The sequence below is a fragment of the Bufo gargarizans genome, chromosome 10 (assembly GCF_014858855.1).
Source record: "Bufo gargarizans isolate SCDJY-AF-19 chromosome 10, ASM1485885v1, whole genome shotgun sequence".
Taxonomy (NCBI): domain Eukaryota; kingdom Metazoa; phylum Chordata; class Amphibia; order Anura; family Bufonidae; genus Bufo; species Bufo gargarizans.
Window position 1 is genome coordinate 44,250,458 of NC_058089.1, and position 22,740 is coordinate 44,273,197.

General features: G+C 42.9%; 1 protein-coding gene across 1 annotated transcript in view; it reads left to right on the plus strand.

Annotated features, from left to right (window-relative positions):
- Window positions 1-6,038: 6,038 nt before the first annotated feature.
- The window catches only part of KCNK4 (potassium two pore domain channel subfamily K member 4), a 64,844-nt gene continuing 48,142 nt past the window's right edge, over window positions 6,039-22,740 (plus strand). The window contains exon 1 of the mRNA XM_044270551.1: window positions 6,039-6,242. Within this exon, the coding sequence (XP_044126486.1) occupies window positions 6,054-6,242 (189 nt within the window). The 5' untranslated portion in view covers window positions 6,039-6,053. The remainder of the gene's footprint in view (window positions 6,243-22,740) is intronic.

Below are 22,740 nucleotides of genomic sequence, written 5' to 3' on the forward strand. Positions count from 1 at the left end.
TCTCGTATCTATCTATCTATCTATCTCGTATCTATCTATCTATCTATCTCGTATCTATCTATCTATCTCGTATCTATCTATCTCGTATCTATCTATCTCGGATCTATCTATCTATCATGTATCTATCTATCTCGTATCTATCTATCTATCTCGTATCTATCTATCTATCTCGTATCTATCTATCTATCTATCTATCTCGTATCTATCTCGTATGTATCTATCTATCTATCTCGTATCTATCTATCTATCTCGTATCTATCTATCTATCTCGTATCTATCTAGCTATCTATCTCGTATCTATCTCGTATGTATCTATCTATCTATCTCGTATCTATCTATCTATCTCGTATCTATCTCGTATGTATCTATCTATCTATCTCGTATCTATCTATCTATCTCGTATCTATCTCGTATCTATCTATCTATCTATCTCGTATCTATCTATCTATCTCGTATCTATCTATCTATCTATCTCGTATCTATCTATCTATCTATCTATCTCGTATCTATCTATCTATCTCGTATCTATCTATCTCGTATCTATCTATCTCGGATCTATCTATCTCGTATCTATCTAGTACATGTGTAAATACCAGGATATATATATATTAAAGTACATTACCTGTCCCTAGACACACTCTGCTGATAATAGGTGTATTGATCGCTATTGACTATGATCATTTATCTGGAAACGCTGATGGGGCAGGGAGGTGGTTTAACCCTTTTGCTACAAGTACCAGTTGAGGACAGCATGTGCAGCTGTCACTGGGAGTAGATTTTGGGAAGTGGTATTGGTGAAGTTGGGCAGCACACTTGTAACATAGATTTTCCTTTTCATGGCAGAATAATAGATCTTTGTAATGTTTTGGGAAACTGTGATAGAAGAGAGGTGGCCATAAGCAGCATGGAGTCCAGCAAAAGTGAGGTTAATACACTGTGCAGAGTACTGACGGGAGTGGGGAGAAGTGGAGGTTTATATACAAGAGGCAGATCTTTCAGAAATACGGTAAAGCTCTGCAGAGGAAGGAAGGGTTAAGGCTGCTCTCAGCACTCTGATATTATATATTTTGCTTTGTGTCAGTCTGTCTGTGCAGAACCTGTGACCGAGAGAACAGAGCATCCCCGAGCGTGCCGAGGACCGCAGAGCAAGTGAGAGAACCCCTCACCATCCTCTACCCTCCTCTCCCTTTTACTACCACTCTAATTGATTAACTTTTTTGCTGACTTTTCTCCACCATTGTGTTTTTTCCTTACCAAAGGGTTTCTTTCAATTTTTTTATTCAAATTTTTTTTATTGTCAAATATTGCAGAGCTGAATTAGTCAGATGTAGTGGAGCCAACTTTATCATTCTGATCTTGTCTTAAACAATGTAGCCACAAAGAGTTATTTGGCAGCTTCAGCTCTGCTACATCATTGTATGTCCCCAGAAGGTTTCATCCTCCTCTCTTCTGTATTTATTTGGTATCTTCATGTGTCTCCGCTGATAATAGATCTGTTATCCATTGATAAATGTGATGTATCATGGTGATCACTTTTCGCTCCTGAATCTAACATGACTTTTATAAATGGGACTAGTAGAGGTGGAGGCCATATTTATATGTGATAACGACATATGTTGATTGCTGATACCTATCAAGTTTCTAGTTGACGCATTTCTAAACTTTTGAGTTGATAATTTGCTTACACAAGCAATAGGTGGTCCTGAATGACTCTAAGGTGTGGCCGACCTACCCCAGCTTTTCCCTTTAACAAAAACATTACATTCAGTGCCAAATGTGGTAAAAGTTAGGTTTATTAAAGGGTTTGTCTCACTTCAGCAAATTGTATTTATCATGTAGAGAAAGTTAATACAAGGCACTCACTAATGTATTATTGTCCATATTGCATCCTTTTCTGGTTTGACTCATTTTGCCATCACATTGTACACTTCTCATATCCAGGGGCTGTGACCACCCTACTATCCAGCAGAGGTGGATGTGCTTCCACACTACAGGATAAAGCACCGGCCTCTGTGGTGGCCGGGACCGTGGGTGTGTGCACAGACTGGTGCTTTTTCCCGCCAGTATATAAGCACGACCACCACTGATGGATTGCAGGGTGGTCGTAACGCTTGGAAACAAGCAATGTATAATGTGATGGAAAAATGAATCAAGCCACCAAAGGCAATATGGACAATGACAATACATTAGTAAGTGTCTCGTATTAACTTTCTCTATATGATAGATGCTATTTGCTGAAGTTAGAGAACCACTTTAAAGGCACATTAAACCTAAAGAATTTCTTATGTAGATTGTGGTGCATTTGAATACACTCTATTACTTCCTGTTATCAGCCTACCTAGGGCGATGACGACCGCAGGGATTATTTTTCTTTCCAATTGCTTACATGGCGCCAACATATTCTACCGCATCATACAGAGACTACTATTATTCACATCATACTGATAATAGCTAAATTATCACTACGTTATCTCATATATTTTCACATTGACACATTAACATACAGATGAAGAATATGAGGTTGTCTCTAGGTGTAATGTCCCTTTAAAAAAACTAATTGCAACATCTCACCAACACCTATGTATATACTGCCCAAAATGTACATTAATGGGGGATGTAGGGGATGAGCATTGAACCGGTCTGTGCCCACATTGAAGGCATGCTGCAATGAAAGGATGAAACCTATTCTACGGCAACCCTGAAGCTGATACATCACAGTGTTTTTTTCGGATGCCCATCCCATGAAGGGGTTAAGTATTGAGGTTAAGTGGCCGGTAGAACTGGGAATGGTCTCTATTGATTGCCATCATTATGTACCGTGTGCTGACAGAGGGTACAATGAAGCATTAACTCTCTCACTGCCAACAGTGTGGGAGGGGTTAAGTGACACTGCAGCTCTGTAATGGCAATGAGCCTTAGGGATGCTCCCCTGCATTTTGGGAAGGAGGGTGGGGTTATTTTACAACGCTGCATGGTTCTAGCAGGCAAGTGGGTGATGCTTTTCAATGTATGTGTTTTATAACATGCCGTGAAAGGAAAGGGTTAAGAGACCACCAGGGGGGCTGAGTTGGGCAAGTTGTAGTTACAATGGCAAAATTGCTATTCAATATTCTGTCAGACTTTGAGTTATGGTGCCTGTTCATGACTAAGGCGGTCAACTAAACGTTGGAAGTGCTAATTGCCTTCACTACAAGTACAGGGTAAGCGAAGATCAACAAGATTATGGTCAGAAAGGGTGACAGGTAAGTTACATCTGCTGAGCTTTGGCAAGGTACTGGTTAACTGTGGCCATAGCATTATCTTCTGTAAGTGTCTCGGTGTATGATTTTAGAGCATTATCATTCCCTCCCTCTCTCTCCTCTTTAGGTCCTGTATTTTCTCTGTATATCTCTCCCCCGCTCCCTCAGTTCTCAAGCCTCCTCTGCTTGCATCTTCTCCTCATATCACAATGTCTACATCTTATTGCACTCCCTCTTTCCACGCCCTTGCAGTGTGTGGATAGGAGGGAGTATTCAGTGTGGGTATCACTCTCCTCTGGGCATCAGACACAAGAGGTGAGCTGCAGGCCCTGCCGGTGAGGGCTCCTACCTGCCTGAGTGCCACTTACCACCTTCTGCCCTGGTAAGGGATACGACCCATGCTCCCCTCATTTCTGCTGACTCTGCGGTTTGCTTTCTTGTATTAATGAATGTATATGTAGTTGTATAGCGTCTTATCCACATAACTAATAATTGAGCTATTGCTTCTCAATGTACATATCTAGAGGTGGCGGGTGATATTATACATGAGCATTTCACACATTTTTGCACAATATTAATAGATAACAGAACATAGTTGATGACCCTGGGCTGTTATAGCGGTTCTTCAGGATATTAGCATATACAGGTGTACTGTGCTGTTTTCCTTCATATCAGTTACCAATATTGCTTCAATTCATTGCCCCTGTGAAGAACTGAAAATCAATATCAGTGAGACTGCTTGTGAAAGTTGGATCCTTTATATCTGGGCCTTCATTAAAAGCTTGATTTACAAGTGAGCTTATAAATATGTCAGGGTAAATTTAGCTATAGCCTTACAGAAGGCGATGCTACCTGTTAAAATAATTGCTCCCTCGGTGTACAAATTAATTCCAATGGTTTCTGTTATGTCTATCTTCCAAGTCAGAAAATAGTTGCTTAGTCAGCTTTATTTAAGACACACCAAGTTTGGAAACCACGGGCGTTACTTACCACATTATTTACCAGATTAAAACCTAATCTAGAAATTGTTAAATATCTCTCATACTACAGGGGTCCAGAAAAAGTTTATAGTTTAGTGGGGTCCTCACACTGGAAAGTTCTTGGAGAAAAAAAGATACTGGTGATTTTCCTTCCTTGATTGACAAAATAGTTGCACTGAAGGGTCAAAACATCTATTCATGGTAATTTAAAGGGATTCTCCAGGTTAAAAAAAATTAATATTGTGGAAAGAGTTTAATCAGTACTTATTCCCGTAGGGCCACCGGTTCATCCATCTTAGCTGCGTTCAAAATGGCTGAGGGATCTCCGTCACAGGTCTCGACCGGATGTGGTCCCAAGTATTGCTGTTCAGCTGCATATACTGTATATATAGATTCCCCAAAAGACTTGGGAACACATCCAGTGCAGGCAGAGTGAGTGCAGTGGCGATGGTGGAATTAGCAGCCTAACGGAGGGGTAAATACTGACCAAACAGTAGAACAGGGGCTCTTCCCACAGCAGGAAAGAGGCGAATAGATTTTTTTTTTAAAGACCTGAGAATTCCTTTGACCCTTCAGTGCCACCATATTGTTAGATGGGTTAAAAACAATACCATGATCCCCAGCAACCACCACATGCCTTTTCAGATCTTAGGTACCCATACACATAAGAGAAAAGTTGGAACAATTGGGCAGTTTTGGCGGGACTGGATGTGTATTGGAGTGTGCCATCTTTCTCCCAGTGTCAGAGAATGGTGCATGGCGGCTTACAACATGCACAATACTTTGTTGTTACAGAAGATAAGCTACTGCCAGAGCTTATTTCTTTCTCCCTATTGAGAGTACTTGCATCCTTGGCTGAGCCGAGTTAGGAAGTATCACTGGTTTGCCTGACAGCACCTTTTGCTTCCTTAGTTGCATCCAATGAATTTGACTTTTTTCCATATTGATGCTACTAGTATATATCACTTTCTGACACACGGTGGCAGGCATAGTTTGTTTTACAGAATGACTTGACATGCACTGTTTGGATACTGAAAACCAACATAAGCCTCAATACAATAACATGGCATGCCCCAAAACACAATATACAACCTAAAACAAACTCGCTAAGTGTGCGTTTTGCACTAGGATTTGTTAAAAGGTCACGTTGACAAAGATTGACGAAGTCTAGTGCGAAACGCGCATCAAGGTTTTCTTCTCTCTGACCCTCTGATCCACATTCCTTCAACATGTCAACAGGTGGTTAATTATTTTTACATTGTTATATTATGGTGACACCTACAGTATGTGATATACTGTACCAAGGTGTACTAGGCCCCATGGGTTAGTTAGTATTATTATTGCATTGTTACTCACATTGGATTCAACACGTAATACCAGCTTTTTGGGGCCATGGTGTGACGAAGAGGGTCTTGCACTCAGTACAGCATTCTTTGGATATAAATCCATTATCTGATGTCTTTATGTCCCACATATCATGTATTTTTAATAGTGATTATTGTATGTTTCAATAAAATTTGATTTTTTTAATACACATTTTATAGGCATAAGCCCCTTATTACCTTAAGCAGTTTATTGTAGGTTGTATACTGTTTGGATACTGACCTGCAACATGATGCTGTCTGTAAGTAGTCATTGGCTGTATTCCATACATTATTACTTTCAAAACTAGAAAAAAAAAATTGTTTTCTCCTCCTCTACAGTGTCTTGCCACTCTCCAGCAAACGGTATTCCAAGAGATTTTCTATATCATCTATCTTGTTCATCCCAAGATTCCATACTACTTGGGGACCAGGTTGGAGCTGAAGAGGAGGTAACACAAAATAAAAACGTCATGAAGAAGAAGACTGTGTTGGCCTTGCTTGGGGTTGTCCTCGGGTACCTGGTGACAGGGGCAGTGGTCTTCCAGATGCTTGAACAACCCTATGAGGCTCAGCAACAAAATCTTCTCAATGAACACCGTAGAAAGTTCCTCGAGGAAAACATCTGTGTGCAGGAGGATATTCTCGACAGCTTTGTACTGGTGAGAGCATAAATACTTGGGTGAAGAACATATATGATTTTAAGGGTTTTAATGAAAAATATGTGTAATATACATATATTATATGATGGCTGCTTTGCATGATCATATTATACTTACCTAAAGATATATTCCCCAAAACAAAAACGTTCTTGACTTTTCCTCTACTGCAAACCTACTAATTCTGTGTAAACTGTAGACGGCATAAGCTTCAACTAATGAAATGTGCCAAATTTATCATAATGGCTGATGCTAGATGATAAGGCCGATGCCTCTTTAGACTGTCTAGTCTAGTTTATACCGCCTATTTATTGGCTTAGCTTACACCAAATATTTGTCCACATGTGCCAAAAATAAGTTCATGTGCCCCTGAAAATTCTGTCCCCATACACCAAAAATATTTCCACCAAACACCTTAGGCCAACTCTATGTTGGTCTAATCTGCATCACTTTTTAGTGGCAGAATCGTGGACTTCAATTTCATAAAAAGATATGTCCACATTCTAGTTTAAAAATGGGAAATGTCGAAGATGTCAGAAAAGAATCATTCTTTTTGCAAATGATAAAAGTGCCTGAAATGAGGTTCATCACTATTTTGGTGCAAACAATGCCATGATAGTTACATGCTTACCACAGTAAATGTGAGACAATCTTTTCAGGTATTTTCTATTATTTTTTCAAATACTATGTATTGAGCTTTTGTTCAGTTTTCATACAACTTAAAATACAAACCCTCCCTTAACCCCACAAATAGAGCTTGACAAGTAATCATTCAGCAGTCCAAAGCAATGGTTACAATCCAGTTATAAGTAATTATAACAATATGCTTCAGAATAATATACATATACGATTACTATAAAGTAAGGTATACTCTATACAAGTCAATTGGACACATTTGTAACAATACAATTCCAAATTTATTGCACGGAGGAAAGCTTTTTGACAACCACAATGCAAATAGGTATCTCCTGGGGAAAGAGAAGCATCTCACTAGTGCCACCTTTTGGAAGTTGGTCCCTATGAGTCAAAGTCTGTCTTTTTAACAAGCCTTGGGACATAACAAGGCATTTGTTGTGGTGACAACTAGTGTTGATCACGAATATTCAAATTGCGAATTTTTTCCGCGAATATAGGTAATTCGAAATCTCGGTAATATTTAGAATATAGTGATATACAGTATATTCGTAATTTCGAAAATTCAAGATTTTTTTGTTATTTTGAATTTTCGTAATGCAAATTTTTATGGGAAATTTTTCAATTGCCTACTAAAAACATGATTCCTCCCTGCTTCTTGCTTGTGGGCCTATGACTCATTGGCCCACAAGCAAGAAGCAGGGAGGAATCATGACTTTAAATGGGAAAAAGATGATAATTACTCTTACCGGTAATTGGATTTTCCGTATAGCCTCCACAACGGCACTTCAGCAGGAGGGTACCCCGCCCCCAGGGAAGGAAACGACGTAGAAAGCAGAAGTTTAAATGGCTCCTCCCCATTACATTCTCCAGTAAGTACCAAAGGAACCAGGATAATGCTGAAGAAGTAACCTTTTATTTGTAGGGAGATATAAATCAAGTTATAATAGACAAAAGAATGTAAGGAATTAATGGGTGGGAAAAACCCAGTGCCGTTGTGGAGGCTATACGGAAAATCCAATTACCGGTAAAAGTAATTATCATCTTTTCCGTACGCCTCCCACAACGGCACTTCAGCAGGAGGAATAACAAAGGAATCGATTAGGAAGGGACTGCCGCTGACAGGACTTTACGTCCAAACGACAAATCCGAATTGGACTGAACGTCCAACCTATAGTGGTTAAAAAAGGTGGAAGGATTTGCCCACGTAGCGGCCTGGCAGATCTGTGACAAGGAGGCGGAGGCAGATTCTGCCCAGGAGGTCGAGATCGCTCTGGTTGAATGGGCTTTTAGACCCTCTGGAGGAGTAAGAACCTTAATTGTATAGGCCATTGCAATAGTCGTTCTTATCCAGCTGGCTATAGTCATTTTTGATGCTGCCTGCCCCCTATTTTGGCCTGCATACTAGACCAGAAGACGGTTGTATTTTCGCAGTCCTTTTGTGGCTTCCAGATAGCTAAGAATACATCTACGTACATCCAGATGGTGGAAACGTCTTTCTTTCGAAGACTTTGCCCCTGCGCAGAAGGTGGGTAAGGAAATCTCCTGTTGGCAGTGGAATTTAGAGAAAACCTTTGGTAAGAAGGAGGGTTCCTGTCTCAATATAATCTTATCGTCAAGGATGGTTAGATATGGAGGTCTGCATGAAAGAGCGTGGATCTCCCCCACTCTCCTGGCTGAGGTAATAGCTATGAGAAAGGTGGATTTAAAGGACAGCAACCTGAGGGGGATTGACTCAAGAGGTTCAAAGGGATGGTCCATAAAGGACGGAAAGGACCAAATTAAGGTCCCAAGGCGGAACCGTAGATCTAATAACTGGGTGAAGTCTGCTGGCTCCCTTTATGAACCTCTTGACCACATCCAAATCCGCCAATCTCATATCCAAGAAGGCACCAAGGGCTGAAATCTGGACTTTAATTGCTACTGACACAAAGACCTTTATCTAGTCCCTTCTGAAGGAAGTCTAGAATTACCCTCATATCTGGGGGAAGAGTGGGATTCCACGATTCCTTGGCAAATGAAAGGAAGGTTTTCCAAGTTCTCCAGTAGATATTGGAAGTTACTTGCTTTCTGCTAGAGAGCAGGGTGGAAATAACTGCATCCGAGAAGCCCTTGGACTTCAAAATGGAGCACTCAAATTCCAAGCTGTCAATTTTAGTTGGCTGATTGCCGGATGCCAGGCTGGGCCCTGATGGAGAAGGTCCGGAGACTGAGGAAGGGTCCAGAAGTCCCCCATGGAGAGGTTCAGAAGGAGGGAGAACCAAGGCCTTTTGGGCCAGTATGGAGCCACTAGGATGACATTGGCTCGTTCCTCTATAATCTTTGCCAGAACCTTTGGTATGAGCTGGAAAGGAAGAAACGCATAGAGCAGACCCAATGGCCATGGACCCGCTAAGGCATCCACTCTCACCGGGTGGTCCTTCGCCGAGAGGGAATAGAAAAGGTCCACCTGTTTGTTCTTCTGGGAAGCAAATAGGTCTATTCTTGGGACTCCCCATTTGCTGCAGATGTTCTGGAACATTGTTTTTTTGAGGCTCCACTCCCCTGGCCAAATTCTCTTCCTGCTCAGGATGTCTGCCAGTGTGTTCTCGCCCCCATTGAGATGGACCGCGGTTATGGAATGGATGTTTGACTCTGCCCAAGAAAAGATCCGAGATGCTATCCGACAAAGGGAACTGCTTCTTGTGCCCCCTTGCTTGTTGATATATACCACCGTGGTGGAGATGTCGGAGAGGATTTTTACGTTTTGTCCTCGGATGACTGGAGCCAGGGCTTTTAGGGCCAGAAACACGGTCAGAAGCTCTTTGGCGTTTGAAGAAAGGGGAAGGGTCTCTGCATCCCATGACCCCTGTAACAACTGACCTTGACAATAGGCTCCCCAGCCTGCCCCGCTTGCGTCTGTTGTTACCACTGTTTGATTGGAGAGCCTCCAAGGGACCCCCTTGACTAGGTTTCTTTCGTTCAGCCACCACTGCAAGGAGAGTCTGACCGCTGGAGGTAAGGTAACTGTCTTTTCCAGGGAGAAGACGCTTTTGTTCCACTGTTTTAGCAGAAATTCCTGAAGCGGTCTCCCGTGAGCCTGGGCCCATATCACCGCAGGAATTGTCGATGTCATGAGTCCCAGAATTTTCATAATCCTTCGGAACGTGACCTTTCTCTGGTGTGAAAAGACAGAAATCTTTGACTTGATGTCCCGGATCTTTTGTTCTGGAAGAAAAGAGGTCATTTGGCTGGAATCCAGAAGAATACCTAGAAAAATCATCTTTCGGCTGGGTGATAGATTTGATTTTTCTAGATTTAGTTTCCAACCTAGGGATGTTAAGGTCTCCAGGACGAACTTAGCCTGTAGCTGCAGCTGAGTCTGGGAGGCTGCGGTAATGAGAAAATCGTCCAAATAGGGTATAAAGTTTATCCCCTTCTGGTAGAAAAAAGCTGAGATTTCTGCAATAACCTTTGTGAACACTCTGGGTGCAGAGGCCTGGCCAAAAGGTAACACCTGAAACTGGAGATGGAGAAGACGCTCCCCCTTGAAAATGGTGAAACGCAGATATTTTTGATGTTTCTGATGGATCGGAACATGGTAATATGCGTCCGCCAGGTCGAGTGTTACCATGGAGCAGTCCTGAGTTAAAAGGTTCACTGTAGATCTTCCATTTTTAACCTTTTGTATTTTATGTACTTGTTGAGGCACTTTAGATTGATAATTGCTCTGAAAGAGCCATTGGGTTTTTTTACGAGAAAAATTGGGGAGTAGAATCCCCTTCCTTACTGGTCTGCTGGAACTGGAACCACCGCTCTTTTTTCTAACAAAAGGGAAATCTGAGACTCTAGAAGATTGTGATCTGACTTCAATCTTTTGTTCAAAACAAATCTGTCTGGAGGGAGAGAGCAAAATTCCAGCTGGTATCCCTGACTGATTACATCTAGGACCCAGGCTGAGTTTGAGATCTTTTCCCAAGCAGGGACAAACTCTTTCAATCTCCACCCCACCGGGCTCCTGGCGTCATTGGGAGGACTGTTTTGTAGACTTATACTGGCTTAAAGAGGAAATTCCTACCTCTCCCCTTTGAGGACTGCCAAGAACTAGAGGGATCCTTTTTCCTACGGTCCTGTCTACTCTTTCTTTGGGGGCGAAAGGAACAACGCTGTTGGAAGAACCTGGACTCTGGCGGAAACCCCTTTTTTCTATCAGAGGCCTTTTCCAGAATGTCGTCTAAGACAGAACCGAAAGGACGATCTCCTTTGCAAGGGATACTGCAGAGTTTATTTTTTAAAGCGGTATCGCCTGACCAAGAGCGTAACCAGACTGACCTCCTTGACGTATTAGAAAGAGCTGCCGACCTAGCTGATAACTTTACCAGATCGGCAGATGCGTCTGCCAGGAAATTAGAGGCCTGTTTCAAAACCAGCAAGGAGGCCAGGAGATCCTCTCTGGGGGTGTCAGAGACCAGGTGTTCCTCCAGCTGAGGCAGCCAGAGAGACAGACATCTAGCCATATAGGTGGCAACTATGCTAGGTCTCAACATAGCGGTATTGCATTCCCAAGCTTTTTTAAGTACGGATTCACACTTTTTATCCATAGCATCCTTTAATAAGCCGACGTCTTCAAAAGGTAAGGCTGCCTTTTTAGAAATTTGTGCAACAGGGGCGTCAGCCTTTGGTGTTTTATCCCAAAGAGCCTAATCTTCCTCGCTAAAGGGATATTTTCTTTTAAAGACTTCTGAAGTACCAGCTCTTTTCTCTGGGTCCTTCCATTTATCCCGTATAAGTTTTCAGATCCTGTCATGGATGGGGAACACTCTCCTCTTCCTATCACCCAGCCCTTTGAAGATCTGATCCTGGACCAACTGTGACTGTCTAAATTCTTCAATATTTAGAGTTAATCTTATTGCTTTCAAGAGGCCGTCAGTGTCCTCTGCTGAGCATAACGGACCACTGACCTCCTCATCAGAGGAGGATCCTGAGTCAGACGAATCATTAATATCGTCGTCCTCCATATCCCATTCTATCTGGGGCTCTGTGATCATTTTAGAAGTGGAAGGTTTTTGGGAGAAGGACGCCATTTTTGCTTCCACTGCTGAACTCACTTCTTCTCTTATAATGGATCGTAAATTTTCCACAAGAGAAGGGGAATCTTCAGCCATTATTTTGTCCGTACATCTTTGGCAGATAGGTTTTTTACTATGTGCTGCCAGATGCTTTTTGCAAATAGCACATTTTCTCTTCTGTGCAGATTCCCCACTCCTTACGGATTCTCTATTCTGAAAGAACAAAGAAAGAGCAGGGGCTCCTTTTTAGTGTAGGGGAAGGAGTGGGGTAACCGTCACCAGGATTAAAGAAACAAAAAAATCCCACAGGTGATAATGTGAAATAAAATCACTCCAGAGGAGGAGGCTTACCGGACTGGGGGCCTTAGGGGCATCAGAAGTCTTCTCCTACTGCAGAGACATGCTGAGGGATCCACTGCTGCTCTGCTGGAGACACTGTGCGGCGTTTTCCAGCTTCCCGTCGCCAATTTGAATTACTTCCTGGTCACATGACCTGCCGGCGCGTCACATGGCCCAGCTGGGGTCACGTGACCGGATCTCGCGAGATCTCGGCCCAGAGATCCCGCGCGCCTTCTGGCCCTGCAAGTGGCTTCTTCCTGAGCCAGTGCACTGTCCGGGGCTGCCTAAAGTGAGGACTTATACCAGAAGCAAGCAGTGGGAGCCGTATCTCGCCCCCAGCGTCCGCCGCTCTGCCACAGCCCTCCTGCAAAGCAGGGAATACTCACCGCAGGCTGGGCGCATGAAACTGCGGCAGAAGGGAGCCTGCCCGCTTTCCACTCATCCCAGGGGACAGGAAACGACTGGAGAAGGAAATGGGGAGGAGGCATTTAAACTTCTGCTTTCTACATCGTTTCCTGTCCCTGGGGGCGGGGTACCCTCCTGCTGAAGAGCCGTTGTGGGAGGCGTACGGAAAATTATGAATATTCTAAAAAATGAATCTATAGCACTATATTGAATATATTAGTTTTTTTCGAATATTCGTAATATTCTAAAACCTGAATATATAGCTATATAAGGAATATTCTAAAAAAAAAAAAATGAATATAGAGCAATTTATCTAATATAGTGCTACAATCTTCTTTGTCTAATAGTTGTAATTGTTTTCTCATCTGAAGTTCAGATTGAAAAAAATGACAAATATAAAAAAAAGATTATAGCACTATATTAGCTAAATTGCTCTATATTCATTTTTTTTTTTATATTCGTTATATAGCTATATAACGAATATAATTTTTTAGAATATTCGCTGTATTGCTATATATTCTCGATTTAGAATATTAAGAATATTTGAAAAAACAAATATATTCGATATAGTTCTATGACTCATTGGCCCACAAGCAAGAAGCAGAGAGGGATCGTGTTTTTGCTTGGCAATTAGAAAATTTCCGATAAAAATTTGCATTACGAAAATTTGCATTGTGAAAATTTGCATATTACGCGATCATTACCGTATCGATTTTTTGAGTAAAAAGAAATTGTAGAATATACCGAATATTCAAATTCACTAATATTCGCCTACTATTCTACAAAATATTTGCGAAATATCGCGAATTCGACTATGACCCCTGCCGCTCATCACTAGTGACAACCAGAATGAAAGTTGTAAGGCTAGTTTCACACTAGTGTTGTGAGATCCGGCAGCCTGTTCTGGCTGGAGAAAACAGAGAGAAAAAAAAGGTAGGAAGTTACTTCAATCCTCGAGGGATAACAGATCCGAACAGAGAATGAAATAATAAATTGGGCGCCGACAATGATGGGGACTATAAAGGGAGATGTGGAAGAAGAAGGAAAAATATATATAGGTTGATATACAAGCACAAATGGACTAAATTATACTAGGTCAACCCATACGTATTTCTGGATTTTAATCATTATTAATTATTGTGTATTTTTGTTTTTAGTGTGAACAATTTGCAATTACATTTTCATTGTTTTATTGTTTTATTATTAAAATGCTATCAGCGTGATATCGAGTGCCGATCGATTTTTCTAATATATAGGAAGGTGGCTCACTGGAAAGTGTTATGAATATTCAAGAACACTCAAAGACAGCAATGTTGGAAGTGCGGAATCCGGATGGTGTCAGTGTGAACTATTACACAGTAGACAGTAACCCACCGTTAGGTGAAAAAAGGGGGGATGGGGTTTTCCTTGGTAAGCGCCACTCCAAGAAGGATATAAGTTATATCATTCTTGGAGTGGCGCTTACCAAGGGAAACCCCATCCCCCCTTTTTTCACCTGGCGGTGGGTGACTGTCTACTGTGTAATAGTTCACACCGACACCATCCGAATTCCACACTTCCAACATTGTGGTTCTGGCTGGAAACAGGGTGTGGGGTGTCTCTAGATCCGACATTGCCAGAAGCCACAGCGTTCCTGTCCAGGCCCATTAAACTATAATGGTGACTGATGAAGGTCTGGCTGCAACCTGGCAAATATGCCAAGAAAAGAAACTAGCCTAAGAAGAAAGCAGCAGGATAGTAAAATAAAACACAACAGGGCAACACATATAATTATATTTGCAGATGACTTGTATCATTTTAGGCAGTATTCACATGTACTGATTTTGATGGTACAGTTCATACATACTTATCTCCGTGTGATTTTCATATATTAGCTAAACACAATGGTATATGCGCAACACATATAGAAACAAAAATCACTCCCACACCCTTCCCCTCAAGACAAGACACCTTGGGGCTTGCTCGTCCACTCCCTTGCTAGCCAATAACCCTAATTCTTAGGACCAGAAAGCCAAGAACACTCACCCCAAGGAGGATTGAGCCAACCTGAGCAACCTCCATACACCATTGACCTTCTAGGGGTACACATTCTAAAAATCTATAGATAATTATACACATGTATGTCCTACAAAATTAATCTTACCATGCAAATACTATCCATGTTGGTCAGGTTGGTCTTCTCTGAGCCCCTATTTATATGTTTGTATGTATTTTATCTTTATGGAGGGAGATGGTAAACAATTTCTAACTAGTGATGAGCGGCAGGGGTCATATTCGAATTTGCAATATTTTGCGAATATTTAGCAGAATATTCATCGAATATTTGAGAATTCGAATATTCGTTATATCCTACATTTTTTTTACTCGAAAAATCGGCAAGGTAATGATCGTGTAATATGCAAATATTATGCGATCACTACAGGCGTGGGTTAAAAACAAATATATAGCACTATAGTCCACTGCTACTCTCCACCAGCACACGGGAGAAACAGAACATTGCATCCTGTTACTAAGGATGCGGTCGCATCACCAGGGGGCCCAGAGAGGTAGGCTTATTACATCTATAATGTGCATACCCCTATAAACATTATTTACATAGAACCAGAAAATCCCTTTAAAGGGACATACCCACAATTTCACCCAGGCAGTCCCGTTTAATGCTCCGCGGTTCTCCTTTGCCCTGTGCTGAATCACGAAGGGCAAAGGCATTTTATGGAGTTCTGGTGATGTACCAGGCTCTCCATAAGGACTGCTAGGCGGAGTCTTCCACCCAGCAGTAAGCCCGGTGACGTCACCGGCACTAATGGGCGGGCTTTAGTGCTGCCCTAGCCTGTAAAATGGCTAGGGCAGCTCTAAAGCCCGCCATCAGAGTCGGTAATGTCACCAGGAACACTACTGGGTGGAAGGCTCTGCCTAGCAGTCCTTATGGAGAGCCCGGTTGGGGGTTTTCTGATATGCAGTCACAATTACTAGATAAAAAAAAATATAAACTAAACATTAAAAAATGATAAAAAAGGACTTTTCATATCCTAATAAAAGTAAGGTGCCAGGATAACTAATAGAAAACTGAATAAATGTCCTTTGTCCAGGACTGGTTCCAAAATTGCCATCATTGTCAGAATACGGTAAAGTTATTCCGAGCAGTACAAAACGCAACCACTCCAATGTGGAGAAAGAAACCATTGATTATAGATGAGTTCTTCAAAGGGTGTGAGCATCTATTTCTTTACCAATTGTCACACAATGCATTGTGTATGATGTCACCTTTACATTATATGCAGGGAGCATATATGTTTTATTCAACGCTCACCTGCCATCAGTACAACTTCTTAAATGGCTGTCAGCTTTTGATCCTATTAGATCTGGAGTACAAAAATAGGTGACGTACTGTACTTGCTAATGGGTCTATAAAGCAGTAGGAGCAATGTTTGTGCTGACCCCAGAAGAAAGAGGATGAGAGTAATTAATGTCATGGTTGTGGTAGGACTGCTTGGACTCAACTACAGGACTGGATTTCAAGTGATTTTAGGGCATGCTACAGTTAGTTGTAGTTTTGAGACATTTTCACAACATATTTCAGTCTCGAGAAATTGTAAACAATCTAATTTTCTTATAGAAGCACTGCTGCAAAGATTTATCTTATAGATAAAAATGCCCCATAATCTTAGTTTTTTTCCTTTCTGGCATTTTTCATTTCTTAAAGAAAAGCCTGTTGGCAAAACAGGAGAAAAAAATCCTTACAGAGCATGCTGCATTAAAAAAGTACCCAAAATATACACCAAAAGTTACCAAAATGCATTTTGGGGAGTAATTCTGGTGCAATTTGCTTCAAGAAACTAGTGTACATGCCATGCAAAAGTCTTGTGTAAGATAAGCCAACAAATAGAAGGTAGAAACTAAAACTAGACGATCTAAAGGTGCGCCATAGTTATCATTCAGCATCAGCCAGGTGCACCTTTAGACTGTGTAACCACTAGACAGGATGGGTAAATCTGCCCTATTTTTGTAAGCCATTTTATATTTCACTATACACATTATTTAACAACTGTCCACAGTTTTCTTGGGCATGAAAAATTGCATGAAAAACCCCAGGAAAAAACATAGAGGGGCATTTATTAAGGTGTGTTATGGCATATTTTTGTCATAGTTTGCAAGTTTTAAAATTTCTTGCCACTCTTCTAAAGTGGCGATAAAGGGGCAGGGCTTTTAGGAGGGGTGGAGTCTATTACAGACAACCAGATTTACTATCACTTATGCGAGAAACGGACTCAAATCTACACTAGCCCCTATCTGGTGTAGATTTGAGTTTCTGGCGCAAGGAGGAGCAGAGATGCATGCAATTTATTAAGGGGTATCTGCCAGGTATCCAGCACAGGAGGATCAAGATTGGCTTATGGAGATACCAGTCTTAATAAATCTCCACCACAGTGTTCTTCAGAAAGACACTGGAGCAGATTTACTAATCCAATAGATGTTGTAGTTCAAGGGGCTTTCAAAGATTTTTATTTTGGCTTGTGCTCATTTATATGCAGCAATCATCTTTGCTGTATGGGGAAAATGACAGCTGCTGCGATTGCTTGTCCCCATACAGATTCATAGTTTCTGGGCAGCAGATCCCTGTTCACACAGATTATCTGCTGCCCAGAAATGAGGATTTTGGAGCCACATCAAAGATGCTTTTACCTAACGAGCAAGTGCTACCCATAATTCAGCAACAATAATAGCCACATTTATATGGGGCAATTGTCAGGAAAGAGCATTGGCATTAACAGTCTTTAGTGATAACTGGTCTTTAGACAGACTGCCCGCACCAGGTTTAATAGTTGCTCAGTCAGGATAATATATTTGGTGTAGGGATAGATAGACACTGTACTCTGAGTGTATACTGTACCTACTATTTGTTGGCTTACTTTGAAACAGACTTTTACACCAGAATTGTGGCACAATTTTGTTGCGATGTTGCATTTCAGGCCATGTCCCCTTTCCCACTAAGGGCTTGTCCACATCACCGTTATGGATTCCATTATTGTTTTCCGTTATAACGGAAAATAACGGAATCCATAAGACAGAATGCAAAACGGAAGCTTTTAAAGGCATTCAGTTTTGATCCGTCATAATAGAAGTCTATGGGCAATCATAACAGATCGTTCTAGTTCCCGTTATGCAAGATGGAAAACAAAGTCCTGTCGACAGGACTTTTTTGTCCGTTCTGCATAACAGAAACCAGACGGATGAATTATGATTGCCCATAGACTTCCATTATGATATAAAGTAAAACGGAATGCCTTTTAAAGTCATAATATAAATCTATGGGTAGCATAACGCAGGGCTCGACAAATCCCAGGCGCCAGGTCGCCATGGCGACCAGGAATTTAGTCCTGGCGCTTGGGTATTTGTCAGCCCGTTTTCAAAGCTGCCCAGGCGATGGGTGCGGAGCTGCCGTTCCGTTTGAAACAGCTCGGTCACAGCACACAATAGCAGAGCCGCCGGCAGCAGGGAGGGGAGGGGCTCGGGAGGAGTGTAATCTGATCCTAGAGTGGAAGCTGCTTCTGCCAACCCCTCCCCTCCCCGCCCACCAACCAATCAGAGCTGAGGCAAGACAAGCACTAGCAGCTCTGAGTCTGAGTCACTGACACAAGTACAGGGAGTCTAAGAGAGAATCGAATGAGTCACAGGTTAACCGCCTCCAGACCGCCTAACGCACGGATGCGTCCTGGAGGTGGTCGATTTATTCCTCCTGGACGCATCCGTGCGTCATCTCGCGAGACGTGAGATTTCGATCTGAGCCGGCAAAAGTTCAAGCACTATTTCGTCACCAGCCTGCCAGCCAATGATCGTTGCTGGCAGGCTGGCGATTTTTAAAATCTCCATTCAGAAGCCATCTAACACATTATATTTGTAAATATAAGGTGTTAAATGGCTTCCCTGCTCCTCTGCTGGTCCTTTTCGTCGGTTGGTCTCAGCAGAGGAGCAGGCATCACAGTGAGTAGCACCAAACACCACACATAGCCCCAGATCACCCCCCTGCACCCCAATTAACCCCCTTGATCACCCCTTCTTGCCCCTGTCAATCACTAGTGAAAGGGAAAAAAGTGATCAGTATAAACTGTCACTTTTTTTTTTCACTGGTATTGACTGATAGGTTTTAGGATAGTTTAGGCCCCTTGGTTAGGTAGTTTAGTGATCGTTTAGCGCCCAGCCCACCGCACCGCAGTCACTGATTCGCTGATTAGCGTATCGCTAATCAGCTTTTGTACTTTTATAGTATCTGTAAGTGATCAAAACTGATCACAGTCAGATCTATAATAGTATTAGTGTCACCTTAGTTCGCCCTCCACCCAAAACGCAGTGTTTGCCCGATCAGGCCTGATCGGTCGCCCACACGTGCGTTCAACCACGCCCGCCCCGCCGCAGTGACAACATTTTTTATTTTTTTTGATCACTGCACAATCAGTTTTGATATTTTTTATGAACCGCAGCGGCCTCCGGTACTTCACTAGCCTCCCATTTGTAAGACAGGCTTGCTTTTTTTCTTGGGTAGTCTCAGGGAATACCCCTAAATTTAGTGGCCCAAATGTCAAACAGGGGGTATTCTTCTGAAGAGGCCTACAGGCTTCTGACCCAGTCGGATGAGGAATGGGAACCCTCATCTGATGAATCTAGCGGGTCAGAATATGAACCTGTAGAAAGCAGTGGCAGTCTGACCCAAAGTTCGGGCGAGGAGGTTGAGGTCCCTGATAGCACCAGGCGTACCCGCCCCCGTGTTGCTAGACCACAGGTTGCACAGGATCCGCTTCAAGGGCAGCAGAGTGGGGCTGGCGCTGTCGGATTACGTGGTGAGGCATACACCAGCAGCGCAGCCCATCCTGGGCCTAGTACCAGCACTGCCGTACAACATGGTGAAGTGGCGAGCACCAGAAGGGCAGTTGAAGCCTGTACGGTGGCACTTGCAGTAGTTACCCCGTCGCAGCTACCGCACAGACAGGCCTGTAGAGACCCTAGAATCCCTGAGGTGCTGGCAAACCCTGATTGGCAGTCCCCAACTTCAGCCGCACCTGTAGTTCCCTCTTTCACAGCCCAGTCTGGAGTTCGGGTTGAGACAGCTCAGATCGGTTCGGCCCTGGGATTTTTTGAGCTGTTCTTGACAGCGGAGCTCTTGGACTTAGTTGTGGCAGAAACAAATCGGTATGCCCCTCAATTTATATCCGCCAACCCAGGAAGCTTTTATGCCCAGCCTTTCCGGTGGAAACCAGTCCAAGTTTCCGAAATTAAAATTTTTCTGGGCCTTCTCCTCAACATGGGTCTAACCAAAAAGCATGAATTGCGGTCATATTGGTCCACGAACCCAATTCATCACATGCCCATGTTCTCTGCTGCTATGTCCAGGACACGATTTGAGACCATCCTGCGTCTCCTGCACTTTAGCGACAACACCACCTCCCGTCCCAGAGGCCACCCAGCTTTTGACCGGCTCCACAAAATTCGGCCCCTCATAGACCACTTCAACCAGAAATGTGAAGATTTGTATACCCCTGAGCAAAACATCTGCGTAGACGAGTCCCTAATACATTTTACCGGACGCCTTGGCTTCAAACAATACATCCCAAGCAAGCGCGCCCGGTATGGGGTCAAATTGTATAAGCTCTGTGAAAGGGCCACAGGCTATACCCACAAATTTCGGATCTATGAGGGAAAAGATCAGACCCTGGAGCCGGTCGGTTGCCCTGACTACCTGGGGAGCAGTGGGAAGACAGTCTGGGACTTGGTGTCACCCTTATTTGGCAAAGGGTACCATCTTTATGTGGACAATTTCTACACAAGTGTGGCCCTCTTCAGGCATTTCTTTCCAGAACAGATTGGCTGCTGTGGCACCGCGCGAACTAGTCGCGCGGGCTTTCCCCAACGGCTCGTTACCACCCGTCTTGCAAGGGGGGAGAGGGCTGCCTTGTGTAACGAAGAACTGCTCGCGGTGAAATGGAGAGACAAGCGTGACGTTTACATGCTCTACTCCATTCACGCAGACACGACAATCCAAATTGAGCGAGTAACCCGTGTCATTGAAAATCCCCTCTCAGTCCACGACTATAACCTTCACATGGGAGGGGTGGACTTCAATGACCAGATGTTGGCTCCGTATTTAGTTTCCCGACACACCAGACGCTGGTATAAGAAGGTGTCTGTATATTTGATTCAATTGGCTGCATATAATAGTTTTGTTCTCTACAGTAAGGCTGGGAGAACAGGATCCTTCCTCAAATTTTAGGAAGAGATCATCGAGAACCTCCTGTATCCAGGAGGTTCCGTGGCCCCATCCACCAGTGTAGTTAGCCGTCTACACGAGCGACATTTCCCCAATGTCGTTGCTGGTACCTCAACCCAACCGTCACCCCGAAAAAGATGTTGTGTCTGTAGCAGGAGTGAAATAAGGCGTGACACCCACTATTTCTTTCCTGACTGCCCTGACCACCCTGCCCTATGCTTAGGGGAGTGTTTCCGGAAGTACCACACACAGGTACACTTAGGATAGGGATCACATCTCACAGGACAGGCACACAGGGCTATTAGGGCCCATTCACACACAGCTGCTGCAAACCTCTCCTTTCACCTGGGACAAAGTGCATAATGCACTTTGCCACATATTTGGGCGATTTGCGCTTTGCACATTGTCCCATGGGGAATGAGAGGTTTGTCCTATAAAGGTTAAAAAAAAAAAAAAAAAGAAAACACCAGTAAGCAAAAAAGTTAACGTTCAGTTCCAAAAGTTAAATAAAGTTTATATGTTCTGTTCAAAGGTTATTATAAAGTTAATAAAATTTATTGCGTTGCGGCCTGGTTTTTTCTTTTTTGTTTTGTTTTTTTACCTTCCAGGTGGACCAACCGATCGACTAGCTGCAGCACTGATGTGCATTCTGACAGAAGCATTGCGTTGCTGTCAGATTACACAAAAGCCGGTGTATGCTGCGCTGCAAGACGAGATTTCTCCTCTGCAGTAAAAGATACGTTTGCCGAGGCATATGAGCTAAAGGAGGCGGCGGTGTTCATATGCTTTGGCAAACACTTTTGTATATAAAAAAATTATAATAAAATCCCGGCAATGATTTATTCATCCACATCGATTGATGTGAATGGAGAAATCGGGTTTGCCAGGGCATACGGGCTAAGTGGGTAAGGATGTTGGGCGGAGCTCCTATGTCCTGGCAGACGCCTTTCCCCTCCTTTTTTTTTTGGGCAGAGATTTTTTCATCCACATTGATCGATGTGAATGAAGAAATCTGTGCCGTTCATTTTTTTCTTTCAGCCCAGAGGCTGAACAGAAAAAAATAAAATCTCATTACCTGTATGCTCAATATAAGGAGAATAGCAGAAACTCCTAATGCTGGCCATACATGTAATGATTGCGGAGACCCTCAAATGCCAGGGCAGTACAAACACCCCACAAATGACCCCATTTTGGAAAGAAGACACCCCAAGGTATTCGCTGAGGGGCATATTGAGTCCATGAAAGATTGAAGTTTTTGTCCCAAGTTAGCGGAAAGTGAGACTTTGTGAGAAAAAACAAAAAAAAAAATCAATTTCCGCAAACTTATGCCCCAAAAAATATTTCTATGAACTCGCCGGGCCTCTCATTGAATACCTTGGGGTGTCTTCTTTCCAAAATTGGGTCACATATGGGGTATTTATACTGCCCTGGCTTTTTAGGGGCCCTAAAGCGTGAGAAGAAGTCTGGGATCCAAATGTCTAAAAATGCCTTCCTAAAAGGAATTTGGGCACCTTTGCGCATCTAGGCTGCAAAAAAGTGTCACACATGAGGTATCGCCGTACTCAGGAGAAGTTGGGGAATGTGTTTTTGGGTGTCATTTTACATATACCCATGCTGGGTGAGAGAAATATCTTGGTCAAATGCCACCTTTGTATAAAAAAAATGGGAAAAGTTATCATTTGCCGAGATATTTCTTGATAACTTCTCCTGAATACGGCGATACCACATGTGCAACACTTTTTTGCAGCCTAGGTGGGCAAATGGGCCCACATTCCAAAGAGCACCTTTCGGATTTCACAGGGCATTTTTTACAGAT